The sequence below is a fragment of the Centruroides sculpturatus genome, unplaced genomic scaffold (genome assembly GCF_000671375.1).
Source record: "Centruroides sculpturatus isolate CEXI.00-Female unplaced genomic scaffold, Cexi_2.0 scaffold326, whole genome shotgun sequence".
NCBI classification, from domain to species: Eukaryota; Metazoa; Arthropoda; class Arachnida; order Scorpiones; family Buthidae; genus Centruroides; species Centruroides sculpturatus.
The window spans coordinates 2,597-20,738 of record NW_019384563.1 but is presented as its reverse complement, the minus strand read 5'-3'; the positions used below and the strand labels follow the sequence as shown (position 1 = coordinate 20,738).

At 30.7% G+C, this 18,142-nt stretch overlaps 1 protein-coding gene across 1 annotated transcript; it reads left to right on the top strand.

Moving 5' to 3' along the window:
• Positions 1 to 5,426: 5,426 nt before the first annotated feature.
• LOC111623993 (crossover junction endonuclease MUS81-like) lies at positions 5,427 to 17,401 on the top strand. Its single transcript, XM_023366759.1, has 4 exons — positions 5,427 to 5,445; positions 5,586 to 6,037; positions 13,277 to 13,352; positions 17,337 to 17,401. The coding sequence occupies exons 2-4, from the start codon at positions 5,885 to 5,887 to the stop codon at positions 17,399 to 17,401; spliced, it is 294 nt and encodes a 97-aa protein (XP_023222527.1). The 5' UTR covers positions 5,427 to 5,445; positions 5,586 to 5,884.
• The last annotated feature ends 741 nt before the right edge of the window (positions 17,402 to 18,142 follow it).

Sequence of the window (18,142 nt, the reverse complement as noted above, 5' to 3'; positions counted from 1 at the left end):
CTTTATCTTAGACATACACGAAACACAATAAAGTATGAAACCTTCATTCAATGACTACGTTTTACATTCTTAATTGTTCGGCTATGGAAAGTCGTGATATCGGGGACGTCAAGTAATCGTTCCAACGTCAAAAGTTAGGTCAAGAATTTTCAGTATATAAGATCAGTTTTGATATCGGTGCCAATGTCATTTTTAATAAAACTGTATTTCGGCTTTCAAACGTAAAACTACACTTGGCGGTGCGTACATTACAGATTAATATCATTACTAATTTTTCCAAAGTTTATTTAATTATAAACAGTTTGACGAAATTATTAGAGAGGTTGGAGCCGACTTTTTCATGGCGAAAATGTGAACGTCCGACGTTCACGGTTTTCGCGATGAAAACGTCGGCCTCAACCTCTCTATTATCACATTATATACACTTTAAAGCAACAGTGAAAGAAATTTTTAGATAGACACCTTACTTATAAATGAATGATTTTTCCATTAAAAATACGATAATGCTTAGAACGGAATGCTCTAACTCGTAAGATTATAAGGTGGAATTACGAATAAAATAAAATATAAGGAGATTTAATTAAAAGTTGATAATTTCTCACTCTAAAAATGCTTCTGGAAATCTTTTCCTGGCTACAAACTTCTACAGTTCCAAATTTGTCAGATTTGTAAACAAGAAATCGTAATACGGCGAAACTTCCATTAACAGACCCTCTCAAATAGCGGACACCTCTATTTAACGCGTATTTTTACAATCCGCAGACCCTTCAAATAGGACATCTATTATATTTATAGTACTTCTAAATAACGAACGCCGTCGTCCATAATCAACCTTAGGAAAATGTAAAGTCCCGCCTTCAATATTTTAAAATTAAAACAAAGAATCAGTTCGAATACTCACTCTTTCAAAGGACGAATTTTGTCAATAGGCGTCGAATAAAGACGCTGTTGTAAGAAGCCGAACAACCTTTACTCTTTACCTGTTAGAAAACACTAAAGTTCTCCATCATTATATGTCATACATATTAATATTATTAAACTTCTGTCCTATTGTTAGAATTAAGCTTATGGTACCGAGAAACCATAAACTTCCCCGAGTTATTCATTCGTTCGACAAAAACAGTAGTACAGTAGTAACGATAAACAAACTTAAAACGGTACAACAACAGCGTTTATGTGGGTGAAAATTCAAATGTTGTGTTACGAAGATTTGCCGGCCACTTTAAAGCGTGAGAAGATATTCGTTATTCTGGAATTTATCACGTCATTTACGATTTTAACAGCTTTGTAGTGAAAGCATTTTTTGCAGGTAAATTTTTTTGTTTAATTATTTATTGAATAAAAGCAAAAATGTTCGAAAAGTTACACCCACTCGATAACTACAAATCAGAGAAATCCTTCTATAGATTTTTTATCAGTCGTTTATATCATAAACAATATTATGAATGCAAGAATATCGAACACGTTTTCCATCCCTGGAAGTGGCCTTTGTAACTCGACATTCGAACTCTGTTTAATTAAACTCACCTTTTCGTCCACCTGTTCGTAACAAGTTTCGGTTTTCTTCGTCGTTCTTCTGCCCACGTCGTTTTTTGATGGGTTAATTTAATAATTAATCGATGCACGAGTATTTACGTTTTTTTCGTAATTAACGTACAGCTCTGTTAAGGTCCCAAACGTATTATTCGGAGTTTGAATTGAGCTGTAAAAACTGACATACCGGTTTATCTCGGGAGAATGCCGGATTGAGTGACGTTTACATTCCTCTCTAGAGGACGCATTAAAAAATGAACACGTTTTTATTCTAAAACTGTGAAACAGTCAGTGTTACAACAAAAACTACGATTATATGTTTAATTGCTTCAACGAAAAAATAAACATATTAAATTTAAGAAACTCGCAGTAAATTATCTCGGCTTACACTGATTATCGTCGGCTTTGTGTGAAATTTGAGAGGACGGAGTTACTTTTAAGGTCAGTGTAACGTACACTGACTAACTACTATTACTACTACTAATGTTATTTGTTTTATTGTTTTGTAAACGAAAACTCTCTTCCTGGTTTTAAGTCAGTCAAATTACAATGTTTCTTTAACGTTTAATTAACAACTAGTTTCGTTAGATCTGATTAATTTTATATTATAGTCGCAGTTTAACAGGCATGCCAGTAACCCCGGTTTTTCCGGCATGCTGGTCATTCCGAGAAAAATACGATATTAGTAATTTCATAAACAACTGTATTTTATAAAGCCAATCTTAATATTCTTTTTTAATACACGTTAGCATAAAATAAATGAAAAAAATAATAATACATAAAATGCATACAAATTAACTTTACATAAACTTCTGACGCAAATCGGAAGTCACGTTATTTCAATTCAAAACTTTTTGAAAGAAGTTAATAAATGACCGGCATGACTCTATTGTATGATGTACATGGTCAAACACTACTAATTTCAGGTGAAGGGCATACATTTTAAATTAAATAAATTAAAAATTGCAGCCCGGCGTTGTGACCATGTTACAATAAATAATTGCTCGTAATCTTTTGATTTTATTTCACTAATAAACTGTCTACTTATTTAATGTGTTTAAAAAAAATGTATACGTTAATGTTTGTAAACGTTGTCATATTTATTTCACTGTCATTAAAGTACTGGACAGTTGATCATTGCTTTCAACATATTTAGGAAAAGTGGACCTAGTTAACAAAAAAATTCAAAATTCAAATATATAACACGTGCATTCGTTACCGTAAAACACGTGTTCTACTCGTCAAAGCCGGTGTCCTGGTAGGTGTTTAATGCGTGCATGCACGCAGGCGACCAATTCCCGAGGGCGGCCGATAGTGGTCAACGTCAAATGCCTCTTTTGTCGCATAAATAGTCCTCCAAGGACGCGACAGGGTTGTTGTAAATTTTAAACGTTTCTCACCACAGCTGTACGAATGTAAATATGTTAAACTTAATAGATTGTCCGTCGTTTGTTTTCTAACTAATTCGTTTTAGGACCAAGTGTCCACGAGAATTTCCAAAATTTATAACTTTTCAGTCACTCTCATTGAGCTGGAAAAAATTCTGTCTTTATTACGTCTGATATTACGAAGAAATCAGTCCCCACTGTACTCGGCTAGAGATTTGTTCAACTAAATTTTTGTTTCAGTAAAATTCCGGCTCTTTCAGTAGGGTTTTATTTATGTCTCTGATTCTAATTCCCTAATATCTCAATTATTTAACTATTTCTTAAGTAGAAATAAGTTGAAACCGGTTACTTTGTACTTGAATATTTGTAGTCTCGGGAAAGAAGCGGAAAGAGAAATTTTTATGACAACGGATACATAAATCGTAAATGTAAGGAATATAAATTCTAGAGTTTTGTTTGTACCTTGTGCATCTCATTCATTAAATTTAGTTGTAAATGATACTGCCAAAGTAACAGTTCATTTTTAAGCATTGTACAAGGATTGTACACGTTTTTTATGCATCCCCTTATAGATGGGGCATACTAAATCGTAATATCACTAGTTTAATATTGAAATATGTAATGCAAGATGAGAGAGCAGAATAAAAGCAATTCGACCTCTCAGACTGCAATTAATATCTTGAAAAGTTTAAATCATATAATAGATGATAATTCCCGAAACGCGAAAACAAAATATACAGCTCAATATTTGTTAGGTCAGGTTACGTCTTTCAAGTTCATTTGCCCAGTCGTTACATGGAATGATGTTCTTTCAAACATTGATGTTGTAAGTAAAATGTTCAAATGTCCTCAATCCGTCATAAACGAATCTCTTAATATTTTGAGTGAGATTGTTAAATTTCTAAGTGCAACCAGACCTGATATAGCATTTAACAATTAGGCATAAATAAGTTTCAGCTGCCGAAGTAAATATAGCGGCAGAATTTCCAGTTGCAAGAAGTAGAACTAAAATTCGCCATTTTGATTATGAAAGTCCGGATGAACAAATCGTAAAGTCAAAAGAATTGTTTAAAACACAATTTTATCTAACAATTGTTGATACAGCCTTATTAAATTCCATTCAGGAAAAATTTGAAAATCTAAATGAATGCAATAATGTATTTAAATTTATTTGTGAATTTGGAGAAACGACTGAAGACGAAATTAAAAAATCTTTTTTCAATTTACATGTTTCCCTTCAAATTAATAAAGAATGTTGATGGTCATGAGCTCTTCAATGAGATATTTTAAGGAACGTCAATGATTCAAGAAAGGTTTAATGATCTAGGACTGTTAGCCACAGAAAAAGAATTGTAGCAAAGTTTAGAATAATCAGATCTTATTGACAAATTGGCAAATAAGAAAGCAAGAAGAGTGCAGTTCTAACTTTTCTTGGATACACTGTATTTTGTTACTTCTGTTTTATATCTTGTACACTTTTGATTTCAATAAAATTAACTTGTTTCTTTTCAAGGCAACTGAAGTTTTTCTCTGTGATGGACATCGTCGCTTTCGGACACTTTAATGCTTAGACAGGATGGACAATTGGGGTATTTAGATGGAAAAGTGCCCGTCTATCGCATGCAAGCTGCACTAACTAACTGGCCATCGATTGTGTGAACGAATGATTTTATTAAGAATCGATCCTCAAAATGCTTGTCACAGATACGAACCTTTGCGGTTACTTTCTTATTTTTACGCGAAATGAGTTTTCTCCAGCGTTTCAAATAAATTTCTGGAACCCTTAAAAAGTACCTTTTATCGTCTTTTTCACTAGGGCAGTGTTTTTCAACCTTCTTGAATACGCGACCCCTTTACAAGTTAAAAAATTCTGGCGACCCCCTAGGGCCATATTAAAACTATATCAGTGATTTTAAAATCTATGTATTTAATTTTCTCTCTGTTGAGACAAATTATTGTTGATTAAAGTGAAAATTTCAGAAGAATCGACAATAACTTAACACACATAAAGTATGAAACTTCCTTTAATTATAACATTCGGTACAGGAAGTTGTTGACCTTTTTTTTTGTTTAGGATCAGAATTTTCAGCTTCTACGTTTCTACTTTTTATTTCTTTTTGCAGATCAGCTCAACACTTTTTCCGCTATCATTTTCTGGGGTGGGCCGTAATTCTGGCTGAAATTGTAGTTTATTTTTAATGTAGTGTAGGACCTACAAACACTTGTCTTTTTCTTTTACCCGCGACCCCCCGTGTAAGGCTTCGCGACCCGCAAGGGGGTCGCGACCCACAGGTTGAAAAACACTGCACTAGGGTATCCAGAATTGCACCCGGGAATAAAGCACGTTGGTCCGTTTGCTAATGACTAAACGAGTAAAATCAAATGATTAAACTACTGAAAAATATTATACAATGCCTTCTACTGTTTTTATATTCCAAACGTTCGAAGCGCCCGTAGCGGCTAATGAAGTAATTTCCACTACTTTTTTTCTCGCAGTCGGTGACCAGAAAATCTATCGACATTGGTAGGGAGTCTATTGGTTGTACAGTACATGTATCTCTTTAGCTCATTTTTCGATTAATAACTAAGAGTTTTTATTATATTGTAGAATATCTGTGGTATTTTTTATGACAGTTTATTTATGCCAGTTTTCATTGTATATAGGCGTGTCTTCTGGTTAGCGTCATTTCGGATCTCGCTTCCAATTGCATTTATCGCTTTCCTCCAGTTTAAAAAGCCTAAATAAATCTTTTGATTAGAGTCGTCAATGGGCGTTCTGTTTGTCTACGCTTCGCTATTTCCAATTTTATTTTATTAACAATTAAAACGAAATCGTTTCTTGATCTGTCGATGCTTCTTGGAAACTCTTCACGTGACTACCTATATAGCCAATCCCGTCGCTTCAATTTTTCAAAAGTTACGCACGTGGTTCAAATTGTTAATGTCGAAGTATAAAGTGAAAAATGGAGAAAGGAAAAGATTGTGTGATGAAAAAGAGAACAAAAAGGAAGAAGATGGTTTACGAGTGCCCCAATCCGTTATTCGCCAAGTGGTTGAAAGAATGGAGAGACGAAGCCATTGAAAAGGGATGGAAACTTCAACACACTTACTCTAGAGTCAGTTTTAACTTGTAACGAAAATACAATACACCATATATAAATTTTATAGTTAAACTTTACCGTCGTGCAGCGTCATGGCCGCACAGTGGTGATCCACATTACAACTAAATCTAACCTATTCTAATAAATTACCAATAATTTGGTAATTAGAATAGGTTATGTTAGGTTAGAACGTGTATGGCCATGATGATGATGCACGTAGGTAAAGTTTGACCAATTTTATTTTATATTTTAATTAAATATTGAAGTATGTCTATGTATTAGTAATACAGGCTTATACTTAATTAAACTTTAGCTATAATAGGTTGGATTCTAATGATTCATTTTATGTAGAGACCATACAAACTTACTTAAACATTAACCAACATAAACTTACCATTAGACCTGGTAGGAAAAAACATTCCCATTAATGTTACCACCTGTCCGGTTTTCACCTGAACAATCCGGGAATTGACTCACTGTCTGGGTGAACTATTAATTTTATCTGGGAATTTCGTACTAAGTGTGAAATTATGATGAAACAAAGTTCTCACCAATATTTTTACAAATTTACACTATTTTAACAGCAAAAGAACTCGTACTCACTGAAACTCATCTGCAATTCTGCCATGTTAGTCTGTTTACGCAGATGTGTGGCGCACAACCTGTCAACTTTTTTTTTTTTTTGCATGTACGATCGTACACTTTTCAAATAGAGCTAAGTTATCTGTACTGTATCTGCTCTTTCTTAATTTAGGTTACTTATGTTACTCCTACTCAAGTCCTAGTCCCTAACTGTAACTGATTTAGAACTGGCATGCACGTTATTCTTTGCAATGTAAAATGACATTGTGCATGCATCAGGAACTTCTGTTCGAACAAACCTGACCTGCCATCCGGGTCAGTGATTTTTGAAAAGGTGGCAACACTAATTCCCATGGGCATGCATGTCCAATGTTTCCATTGTGTTGATTGAAGAATGCATGACAAACTTTTAAATTAAGAGTGAAATAACTTGCTATCGAGGTGTAGCAAAAATAAATGATTAACACAATGCTATTGACATGTAGTGTTTTCTGTTGATAAAATTGTAGATAGATTATTTTATGTTAATGTCCATTAAGTTATTGATGTGGTGTATTTACCTCATAATTATTCAAAGGGATTTTTGGCATAATATTACAATTAATGATACGGAAGATGACATCATTTATAGATGTCCTGTAGAAACAAACAATTGTATATCTGTAAGTCACATAACATTTGTCTTGCTCACTAATAACATTAATAATTATGGCATCTTTAGCAAAAAGTGTAAAAGTATCTACATCCTTTAAAAACAAGAAAGTTATTCCATTTAAATATAATATAAATTTGTATGGTCTCTACATGAATTGCTAGAACCCAACCTATTATAATTCAAATTTAATTAAGTATAGGAGTAGAGTATTCGATTAATTTTCTTCTTAAGCTGAGTTAGCATTATCTTAAAATTTATATTTCATGTCAAACTTAATTTTTATTTTAGGTTTATTGAAAGCTGTAAGAGTATAATCATACCATTTTTACAGTTTCAACAAAAATTAGATTTAATACCAAAACCTACAAAATGTTTTTGGTCATTTTATCCTGTTATCCCTCAAGTATTAGCAAAATGAGTTAGAACAAATAAAAGTTTCAAACATTACAAAATTTAACTGTTTGTTACATGCTCCACACTTAAAATTTTTTTAATGAAAGCTATAAATATTAGATATGTTTAATCATTTTATATTAATATTTATATACATAATAATTATTATATATTGATATTTTTTGGGTATTTGTTATTTTAGTTTATTATTTACATATTTATAATTTAATTATTTTACATTTTTCTGCTCATTTGTTATGCATGTAATGTTTCTTATAGTTCATTTATTTGTGGTTACCTTATTTGCTTATTAGGGTCTAACTCTGCTTGCTTTGTCCATTTGTTTCCAATATAGGCTATTCATAACAAAAATTTTGTGACAATTTACCTCCTCGGACCCCTATTTTTAATAGTTCTTTCCTCACTTGCTTTGCTCCCTTTGTTCCACTTTCTATAGGATGGCCCAACCCTCCCACCTCTGCTTGCTTTATTCATTTGTTCAAAAAATTTCATGATGATTCATCAAGTTCTGATATTGATGCTCCTATTTCTATTTTCTATTCCTTCACAATAGATTAAAATTGTCACAACACTTTTTTATAAGTGTTTTATATATATATACAATATATAGAGAGAGAGTAGATGTAGATGAGTACATTTACAGCTCTTATTGTGCATATTTTATTTTCTTTTATATCCTGTTTGTTATTGTTGCATTTAAGTTGTAATTTATGGGTATGTATTGAGTTCCATTTCTGCTTTTTACATTTATGCAATAAGGCCTATGTAGCTTTTCTGTCAATAAAATTAAACATGTCATTTATTGCAAGTGAAAATTAATTTCTCTAATGTTTTGTTAGATGTAGAATAATTTTCTGATTTCATAAATGTGTATTTTTCAGACGAAAAAAAAAGAGCGTATGTGTTTACATATTTTATGTCATAGTACAATAATAGGCTGAAAGTTTTAATTTATCATAATTTTAATTAAGAAGATACAGTTATAGAAATGAAGACTTCAGATATTTTAGTAATTTTGGTAAAAACTTGAACTGAGCTATAGACAATGTATCTATAGTAAGGTTAAAAGTAAATTGAACTTCTAATATAAAATTTACTACATTTACAGTACAAATTTTTACTGACGATCATCATCAAATAAGTATTTTCTGTAGCTACATACTTCTGCCAGTATTTGTTCAGTGTCACTTATTCAAACAGTTCTTGCAGCCAATTTGCATTACCTCTGAGTGCAATTGTTGCAACATGTTTTACTTCTGTTGATTTGAATGACAGAAGAGCATGCAGAAAACCATTTGAAATGCTCAAAATAGGATTGTTTATTGATTGTCTATAGTCTGTTGATTTCCTTACATACTGGAACTCTGGTTTCTTGTTCAAAATTGGGCTACATGGATGGAGATAATCCTCTGTCGATTCATTGCCTTCTTTAAAATGTTTGCCATTTATACACTTGTGTACATTAAGTAAAATGGCATCATTAACATATGCTTTTTTAAGTAGATTAAATGTTTGGTAAAGTTTTAACAAGTTTGATGCAGAATTTAGTATTGTTTCATTGTGTATGAAGTCTCATTTCAGATATGAATGTCTGTATGTCATACAAATGTTGATGACTAAGAAAATGCTGAATGCATGCTTGCAATTAATCATTGCTAGACAACATCAATAGTTTGATTTTAATTTTGGCTGTACTACATATGAGAAATTTTATTAACATGTTGTATATAATACTTCTGGATTTTTATGAATTTATAAAAGGTTAATATCTCCATAAAAGCAGGAAAGTGTTTATTTTTCCTTTTTTAATATGTTTTTGAAGTCAGTTATTTTCTTATCAGTACTTTTAGCAGCATAATTTTCTAAGCACAATCTTCTAATATTTATTAGTTGTCAAAATGTAATAAAATGTCATTGTATTGATATATTTTCAATATAATTTTGTACTCTAATATAAAGTCATATTTAAAATGTCTTTTGTTTTTGTTTTAAAAGATTAAAGAATTTTCTATTTTATTAATAAATTTTTTCCCTGTTATTTCAGATTAATAAATGAGAATTTTTTCAGCTTTTTACAGTATTCATGTAACTTTTATAAGCTTTTCTTTAAATGCCTTGTTATACAGGATGATACTGAAAGAATGAATGAGCTTTTTTGAACTTTAATAAACTCTTTGGAATGATAGTGCCAAAAGAATCAATTTTTGAGTTGGAGCATTAGCGAGGCCTCTTCTATGTGGGTTACAGAACTGTATTTGATCTCAAAATTTGCTTGATCAATTTTGGTTAAGCTTTGCCATTTTCCGTTAAATGTGATGAGGATTCAAAAAGTGTAATAAAAAATTGGAATCCATGATTTTTTTCAAAATAAATGTTGTGGCATGAGTGTGCATGACAAAGTGATATTGCATGACTGTCTGGCAGTGTCTTAAGGTCACTAGCATGTCCTCTATGGGCTTATAGAATCAAGGTCGTTCTCAAAATTTGATAACTGATTTTGATGAAACTGCCATTTTCTATTAATTGCAATGAGGAATCCAAAAATGTAATAGTGATCCATTTAAATATAAAAAATAGGGGTTTATAACTTCATTTTCAATGTACGGTTGGGTCAAAGTTCAAGGATCAGCTCTCTTGTAGATGGCAAGTAAAAGGATAGTCTTTTTTTGGTGGCAAGCTCACCTGTTTGCAACCATCAGGTGAAAGACTTGTTTCTTTCTTTCCAGCTCTGCCTTAATTCTATCATGATATGAAAGTCATGCAATGTGCTAATTACTAATAAACACTTGAACAGAAATGCATTCTTGATGCTAAAGGGGATTAAAGTTGTTCATACAGTACATACTTGCAGGCAACTTGCCATGCATAATAAGAATGTAAAGAGTGCAAGATGACTGAAAAGATTCATGTGTGTCATTTCCTAAATTTCTTATTCTGTTCAGTATACAAATCCACTGTTTTCAGATTACTGGAATTGCTCAAAATTTTACCCCAACCCAAATATGTGCAATAAATCAGTAATGCAGGGAATAATGAATGTTTTCAAAAGTTCTAGGTATTTGTCAAATGCCATCTATAGCAGCAGTAACCTGAGACAGATGGTCTGATTCAGTTTGTATTTTATAAACTAGTTCATTCATATGGCTGTACAGAAACCAGTGTTGTTAATCTGGAGATCTTGCTGATCATAAAATGGATAAATCCTTGAAAGTGTCAAAGTACTTTCTCATATCCACACTAAAGTGGGATGGTGTGCCATCGTGTTCCACAACATATGGCAGCAGATATGACTGAGACCTCTTCTAATAATTCTGGCTACATTTAGATCAGATAGAGGTGTCCATTTAGATGGGGCAATAAGTTATGTACTGTCCAATTAAATAGCTACTAATGATATCAACACTCATGAATTTCTGTTGATGCCTGTGAATATAGGGATTCTCCTTACACCACATGACTGTTTTGCAAGTTGATAATCCTCTTTTTCATATATAACACTTTGTCTATGAAAAATACCATCTCAACTTAAGGTACACACTATTACAGAAATCACTGTGTAAATTGCACTCAGTATGGAAATTCATGTTTACACAAAGTCTAAGCTTTGTTTATGATCTGATATTTCTGTAGATCATTGCAGAAGGATGCTGTAGCTATTGTATGAGCAATGATATTCATGCTGATATTAAGCAACTCCTCACTGTGCAAAACTTTCTCCTCAAAAATTGGATATGACATTGATCATGAAATCATGCATGACCTGTATAATGTTTCTTTACCTGCAGTGGGAGTGATATGATAATGATATAGTTCAAATAGGTTATGACCATAACCACAATTTTTGTATATAAAGAATCTTACTTGTATCAGTCCTGATTCTTGCATATACATATCAATTGTTTAGGATTTGATTAGTATTTGATTAGATTGGAAGTAATGATAAAAGCATATGAGAAAAATATTCTGCATAAATCTTCTATATCTATATTTTTCATTACTTCCACTAGCATCCACAAAGTCAACTGTATATTGGGCTAACAACTCAAGTGTATTGCTCAAATCTGAATTATGTCCTGCACCATCAATCGACTAATGAGTTTAATCCCCTCTAACATCTTCAGGTGGTGGATACTTTCCAAGAATCAGTAAGAACTGACTCCCTTGGAATCATCTATTATTCTTAGGAGTCTGTCAATGTTGTAAAAAAATACCATGTTCTATACAATATAAGACCTATTTATAAAAATTTTAAAGGTTTAAATTTTAACTTTAAATATATTATTAGTTTATGCTACTATATTAATCTATACAAGATGTTAAAATTTAATCAATATTTGTATATTGCTTGTTTATGATTACACTTCAGTTATAAGTAATTTATTTGGTGGGGAGTTACTCCCATGATTCCCCGCCAAGTAAAAAAAGTCGCTGACTGGCTATATATTCAAGAATCAAAGTTGCTTATTTTAGGTGGTCTATTTCTTTGCCTCCAAACACCTGAAGTAATTCCAAATATCTCATTTGAAAGAAAATTATTTTCTTAGGTAATGTGCAAAATTTCAAGATTGTCTATAAAGCAGTTGCCAAAATATAAACAATTGAAAAGTGCAAAAATTGGAAAAAAAAAGCTGTATTTTATCTCCTCTTTTTCATCCAGCACTGCAGATGCTCATATAGAAAAAACTACTGGGTCTAGAAAGCTCAAATTTTAAACTTAAGCATTTCTTGTTATCAGTGATGTGCTGGTGAAACTTCCAGGTCAATTTGTCAAAGATCATAGAAGTTTTCCGTAGAGCTAATTCAGTTTTACAGCTTAATTTTATGCTTATAAAGATAAAATTGCTTAGAAACAAACAAATTTTATTCAAAATGTTACTCAGAATTACAAAAGTTCAAATTTATGCCAATTAAAATGTTTTATAATGATTATTCTAAATGGCATATTGAAAGTGTCAGTCAGTGATGCATTCAATTGGTGATGTGTTGGTTGGTGACATGTTCAGTTGGCACCAACCAAAATGAATATTGAAAGCATTTGGTTGGCGACACGTTCAGTCAATGGTCACCGAATGCCGACCAATCATATGTCTTGACATAATAACACAATTATTAAACAAAAACAATTGATATCCAAACAAAAACATCTGAGATGTAAAAAAATTTTGCCAAGTAAAAACTTATGACAAGTTAGATGACAGTCAAAATTTTTTTTAGAAATTTTTCTTTGGTAAAGATATGTTTAGCACTTGGAAGCAGTACCCACAATATTTTTACTTACATTTTGCCTGCAAGTGCCAACCTTATTTTTACCAGAGAAAAACTCCTAAAAAAATTTTTGACAGTCATCTAAATTGTCACAAGTTTTTACTTGGAGAAAGTTTTTTTACATCTCAAATGTTTTATTTGAATATAATTAACAGAACTAGAAACTTAAATGTCATAAGGTAAGAATTATATTTACTTTTCATATATTATTATATAATACATAATGATTCATATAAATCAACAAACATTGATCGATATGTAATTATTTTACTAAACAGTTGTGCACACATGTATTTTCTAAACTAAATTAATCATTTTACAAAATTTATATTTTATAGGCCCTTAAGTCATTAGAAAAATATCCATTACCATTAAAATCACCATGGGAAGCAAAATGTTATCTTAATTATTTTGGTAAGCAGTGAATTATTCAATTTACTCTTAATTAGTTATTTCAAAATTTTATTAGAAAAATTTTCTTTTTAAACAGAATATTATTTAAATTTTTATGCCTAATAAGATATAATATCACTAAGATACAAATGATGATGATTATAAATAATTAGATGATAAAAAGTCATCTTCAATATTAAATAGAAGAAATGTTATAAAAACAAAGGCATTTTTTACCTAAACTAATTTTGTGCTTCTTCAGTTAACATTTGAACATGAAGAATGCTTTATAACAAAATGCAGCCCTAAAGTATTTTTCTGTACAAATGGAACTTATTCTCATTCACCAACTGTGATTATGGAGCCTTCCAGACAATGCATCATATCCAAGATTTGGTTCTAATCAGTGTATGTTGACCAAGATCTATCAGATAATTAATGCTACCATTGATTGGTTATCTAATTTAGATATTAGCAAGGTTGTGGCCGAAATTTTCAATGTGAATGTTGGACATTTAGCGTTGCCCTCCTGTAAGCCTAGAAGTTTGACAATGGCGTTTGAAACGTCAGTGGAATCATGCTTGATGTTCCAAATGCCATTGTCAAACTTCTAGGCTTACAGGAAGGCGGCGCTGAATGTCCGATGTTCACATTTTTGTGTTGAAAACTTCAGTCACAACCTCACTATTTTATGAACTGCAGCTTCATGTTTGCTGTACTACTATTGTTATGACTAAATAATCTATTGCCTTTACTTCTACTGAGTCTCCCAAAGCATGTCCCAGTCATTAATAAAAAAAAAAAATTGGTCAATTTTGTTGTATTTGCAACTTTACTTATACTCTGATACTCTTCATTTTAAGGAATGAGCTTTGCTATCTATATAGTGAAGTTAAGGCAAAAATTCCTTTGTTTGTGTTTTTGCTGAAATTTTTGGTGTTTAATATTTGCAGTTGACTTTTTTAATTGACTACTTCATAACAATGTGCAGGTATATCTATAATTTTTGCTTAATAACTTTAATAAATACAAAGCCCCTCAATTTTTGAAGAATTTGTATTTTAAGAACTATTTTTGTCCTGAATATGAGCTTAAATATCTAAATATGCTAGATAGGTAAAGGTTTTCCTTCTTGATTTATTAAGTTTATTCAACTAAAGAAGTTTGTGTGTTTATCTTAAGAACACTCTAGAAAATCTGAAAGAGAAAGTGAAAAGTACAGAAAAATGTGAATTATAAAAATAGGATGATTAAAGAACTGTTTTAATAATAATAAATTTATTATTTAGATACTAAGATATCTGATCTATGGAACCTTTTATAAAACAAAAGTTACATTTTACAGAATAAATTATTGATGGCAGATATTTTTTGTGCATTACATATACTAAATGAAAAAGAACAAAAACAAAATCATTTTTATCAAATTTTTTTTTTTTTGCTTTATATAAATATAATTTAAAAAGCATAACACCCAAGAGAGAGGGGAGAAAAGTGTGAAATTGTATTTAAATAGGAAATTTAATTATTAATTAATGGAATCAAAAACTTTTAAAATATTTAAGTATCAAACAATATTTAGAATCTTTATTAATGTATTTTAATCAATGCTATGAAGTTGTTAGACCAAGCACCCAACTTTGAATCTTCTAAAATTCTACAAGAATTTTAGGTCTGACTCAAACACCAACTTGTGGATTTCAAGAGGTCTGATTTCTGCCTCTAAATAATAGTTTAAAACATACTTTGGTTATATGAACACATAATGACATTTCATCACTACCAAATGAATCATCCAGCATTTTTATTAAAACTGAGAGCATTTATCTTTTTTTCACATTTTATTATCATTCATCAACATCCACACAATATTCTCCATCTATCGTTATAGTAAAGTATTCAGTAGATTTAACCTGAATCATCTTAGCCATTTTGTATGGATCTTTTTTTACAATAAAAATTTAGAAGTAGCTAGCACCAAATCTATTTGAATATAGATTTCTGATAAGAAAAAGGTAATTAGTGATATGCAACAAAAGATTGATTAATTATTGATGGCAGATATTTTTTGTGCGTTACATATACTAAATGAAAAAGAACAAAAACAAAATCATTTTTATCAAATTGTTTTTTTTTGCTTTATATAAATATAATTTAAAAAGCATAACACCCAAGAGAGAGGGGAGTAAAGTGTGAAATTGTATTTAAATAGGAAATTTAATTATTAAAAAAAGTAGGGAAAACATCATAAAATAAGATCTTGATTTATGGGAGGCCTTTATAATGTAAGATAGGAGGCTAATGCCCTTATAGACAATTTGCATGTGATGTATTGTATTCCTGCATGTGCATCTTACCGGTGCTATATTTGTGACATTTCTGTTCTGTTTTAACCTTACCTGATACATGACAGAGTAACCAAACAGGGGAAAGCATAAACCTTGAGTGGCTCACTTAATGAAGAGGTACAGTGTAAGTAAATTTTAAAACAGAATAAAACAAATTCAACAATTACAAAGAAAAAAAAGAAAATTTACCACTCAGTATTTAGAAGTGATGTTATGCAATGGTCAATAAAACTCATAAAACATACATTTTTAATTATTATAGTACAATGATACTATGACCAAGTGTCATAGTTTGTTATACTTACCTTTCCTAACAAAAGAAATTTAGGTTCTGAAGAACTTTATCAAAATCTTTGGATCAACCCAACCACTTGATACAAAACTGACTCTTAAGTGATCTGTATTCTTTTGTGTGATTAAATTAATTAAGAGTTAAAAATCGGATTATTAAGAAAGGTGTCACCATATTCTACCTTCAGTCATGAACTGTGATCCTCTAAGAATGAATTCATAAAATGTTACTTCTCTACCAGTCAGTATCTTGACTAGTAAGAGTTGTTAAATAACCTAGTAAAAAAATCCAGCAAAAAGTTGCATAACTTTTTCAATATGTTATGAGATATTTATTTAAAAAAAATAAATTGTAAATTATTAAACATAAATAAATTTGTGTGGGGCACCATTATTTATGAGATTTTGTTATAAAAAAAAACTTTTGATATTTTTAGTTGTTATAAAATGGCAAAAGTTTTGAGGGTACAGATGAATTTTATAAAAAATTGTAAGCGTTAATAACGAGTATAATCTTTATGAAGTCCGACCCTACTTGAGATACGATCCACCATCTCTTTGACCTTTAACTACCAAAATTTAATAACATTGAATCCCCTAATATACAAACCTTCCTGCAAAATTTCAAAAATTTTTGATAAAAGTAATGGAAATAATTCAGCTTCAAATTGGGTGAACAAAATTGTTCCTCCCACACATCCATAGATACAGATAAAATATTTAATTATTTTTTGTTTTTCTTGCATTTCTCAATGTTCCATGGTCCCTGTGTGTCCAAAAATGTAAAAATGTTTCCAGTTTCCCTACTGTTATATATAACAGGGCTGGGAAAGTAAAATGCATTTTTCCATGTTCTAAACGTGATAAACATCCATACAAGCCAGACTATATACATCTCCACGAACGACATGGCACAAATATGGCATAGGAGGCAGAGCGATGACGACTTGGTCACATGAGATGACGTTCATGCAACTTCTCTATTAGGAGCTTAATATAAAGTACATAATAAAAAAGAGAGGAGTTTGAAGTTGGTCTATTTCTATAGATTCTTCTATCAACAAATTTACTTCTGACTTTGCAGCCCAGATTCTTATGCAGCACATTCTCTCTCTCTCTATAATTTAATATAGGCTATTTTATATATCAGTAAAAGGACATTGAATACCATTTCATGATCCTTTTTATTCAATTGCATATTCCTTTGTGATGCAACCCAGACATACCATTAAAAACAAAAAATAAAAATTTATTCAAAATGTTTTTTTAATTATTAAGGATTTTGTTTATACTTAATACAGTGTATAGAGACATTATAAAAAAAATTTACAGGATTTGAACTTTTTTTTTCTTAATATATTTTTAGGTGATAAAATCTGCAAAATGTTAGAAGATAAGCTAAAGGAGCATGGTGAAAATATACAGAGTTAGTATAAATAAATTTTTTAAAATATTTGACATAAATATGGCAGTCTTTGTACATAAAATATATCATTTATGAAAAACTAGGGTTTTAATTAATATTTGTTTCATTTTTTTTACATTTATGAACTTGTGTTTTAATATACAATTACCCTCATGTAACATGGTAGTTAGATTCCAAAAAACTACAGTGTTATGCAAATCCATGCTATATGAAATAAAGGACTAACACAAAACATAGGGCTAGATACAAAAAGTTATAAAAGTATACTATTCTTTTTCGTAATTAAGAGATATATGTTTATTAAAGTAATCAATAATTAACATACAATCACAACCAAAACTATTGCATGTTAATATTAATTTTTTCTTCACTGCTAAACATCATTAAACAAGGATGGTTTCTTTTTTGGCAAAATATTGTAATCTTCTGAGCTTTCCTATTAATCGTAAGCCGAAGTATCAGCAACATCTTGATTTTTCTCTACATCTTTTTATAAAATCTGATTTTTATTTGCTTGCATTTGCATAAGAAATCTTTAAAAATTTCTTTCTTTTTGTGTTCATTTAGAGCAACCCCATTGTTAATGGGGATTACCAGGGTGCTGATTCATAGGCACCTTGTTAAAAATAAATTTTTTTGAAATTTATCGACAACAGATGTCAGTACTTGATGGCAACGTCTTGTTTACCCTCTGTTTCACATATTTGTGTCCAGATGGTATTTTGTTGATCTATAAAGCCATTATT

What these genes read in the sequence shown, in the direction of transcription:
- LOC111623993 (XM_023366759.1), top strand. Translation starts at nt 5,885, where the DNA reads ATGGAGAAAGGAAAAGATTGTGTGATGAAAAAGAGAACAAAAAGGAAG. An exon ending in TTCAACACACTTACTCTAGA is followed by an intron (nt 6,038 to 13,276) that starts GTCAGTTTTAAC and finishes TATATTTTATAG; the next exon opens with GCCCTTAAGTCATTAGAAAA. An exon ending in ATGTTATCTTAATTATTTTG is followed by an intron (nt 13,353 to 17,336) that starts GTAAGCAGTGAA and finishes ATATATTTTTAG; the next exon opens with GTGATAAAATCTGCAAAATG.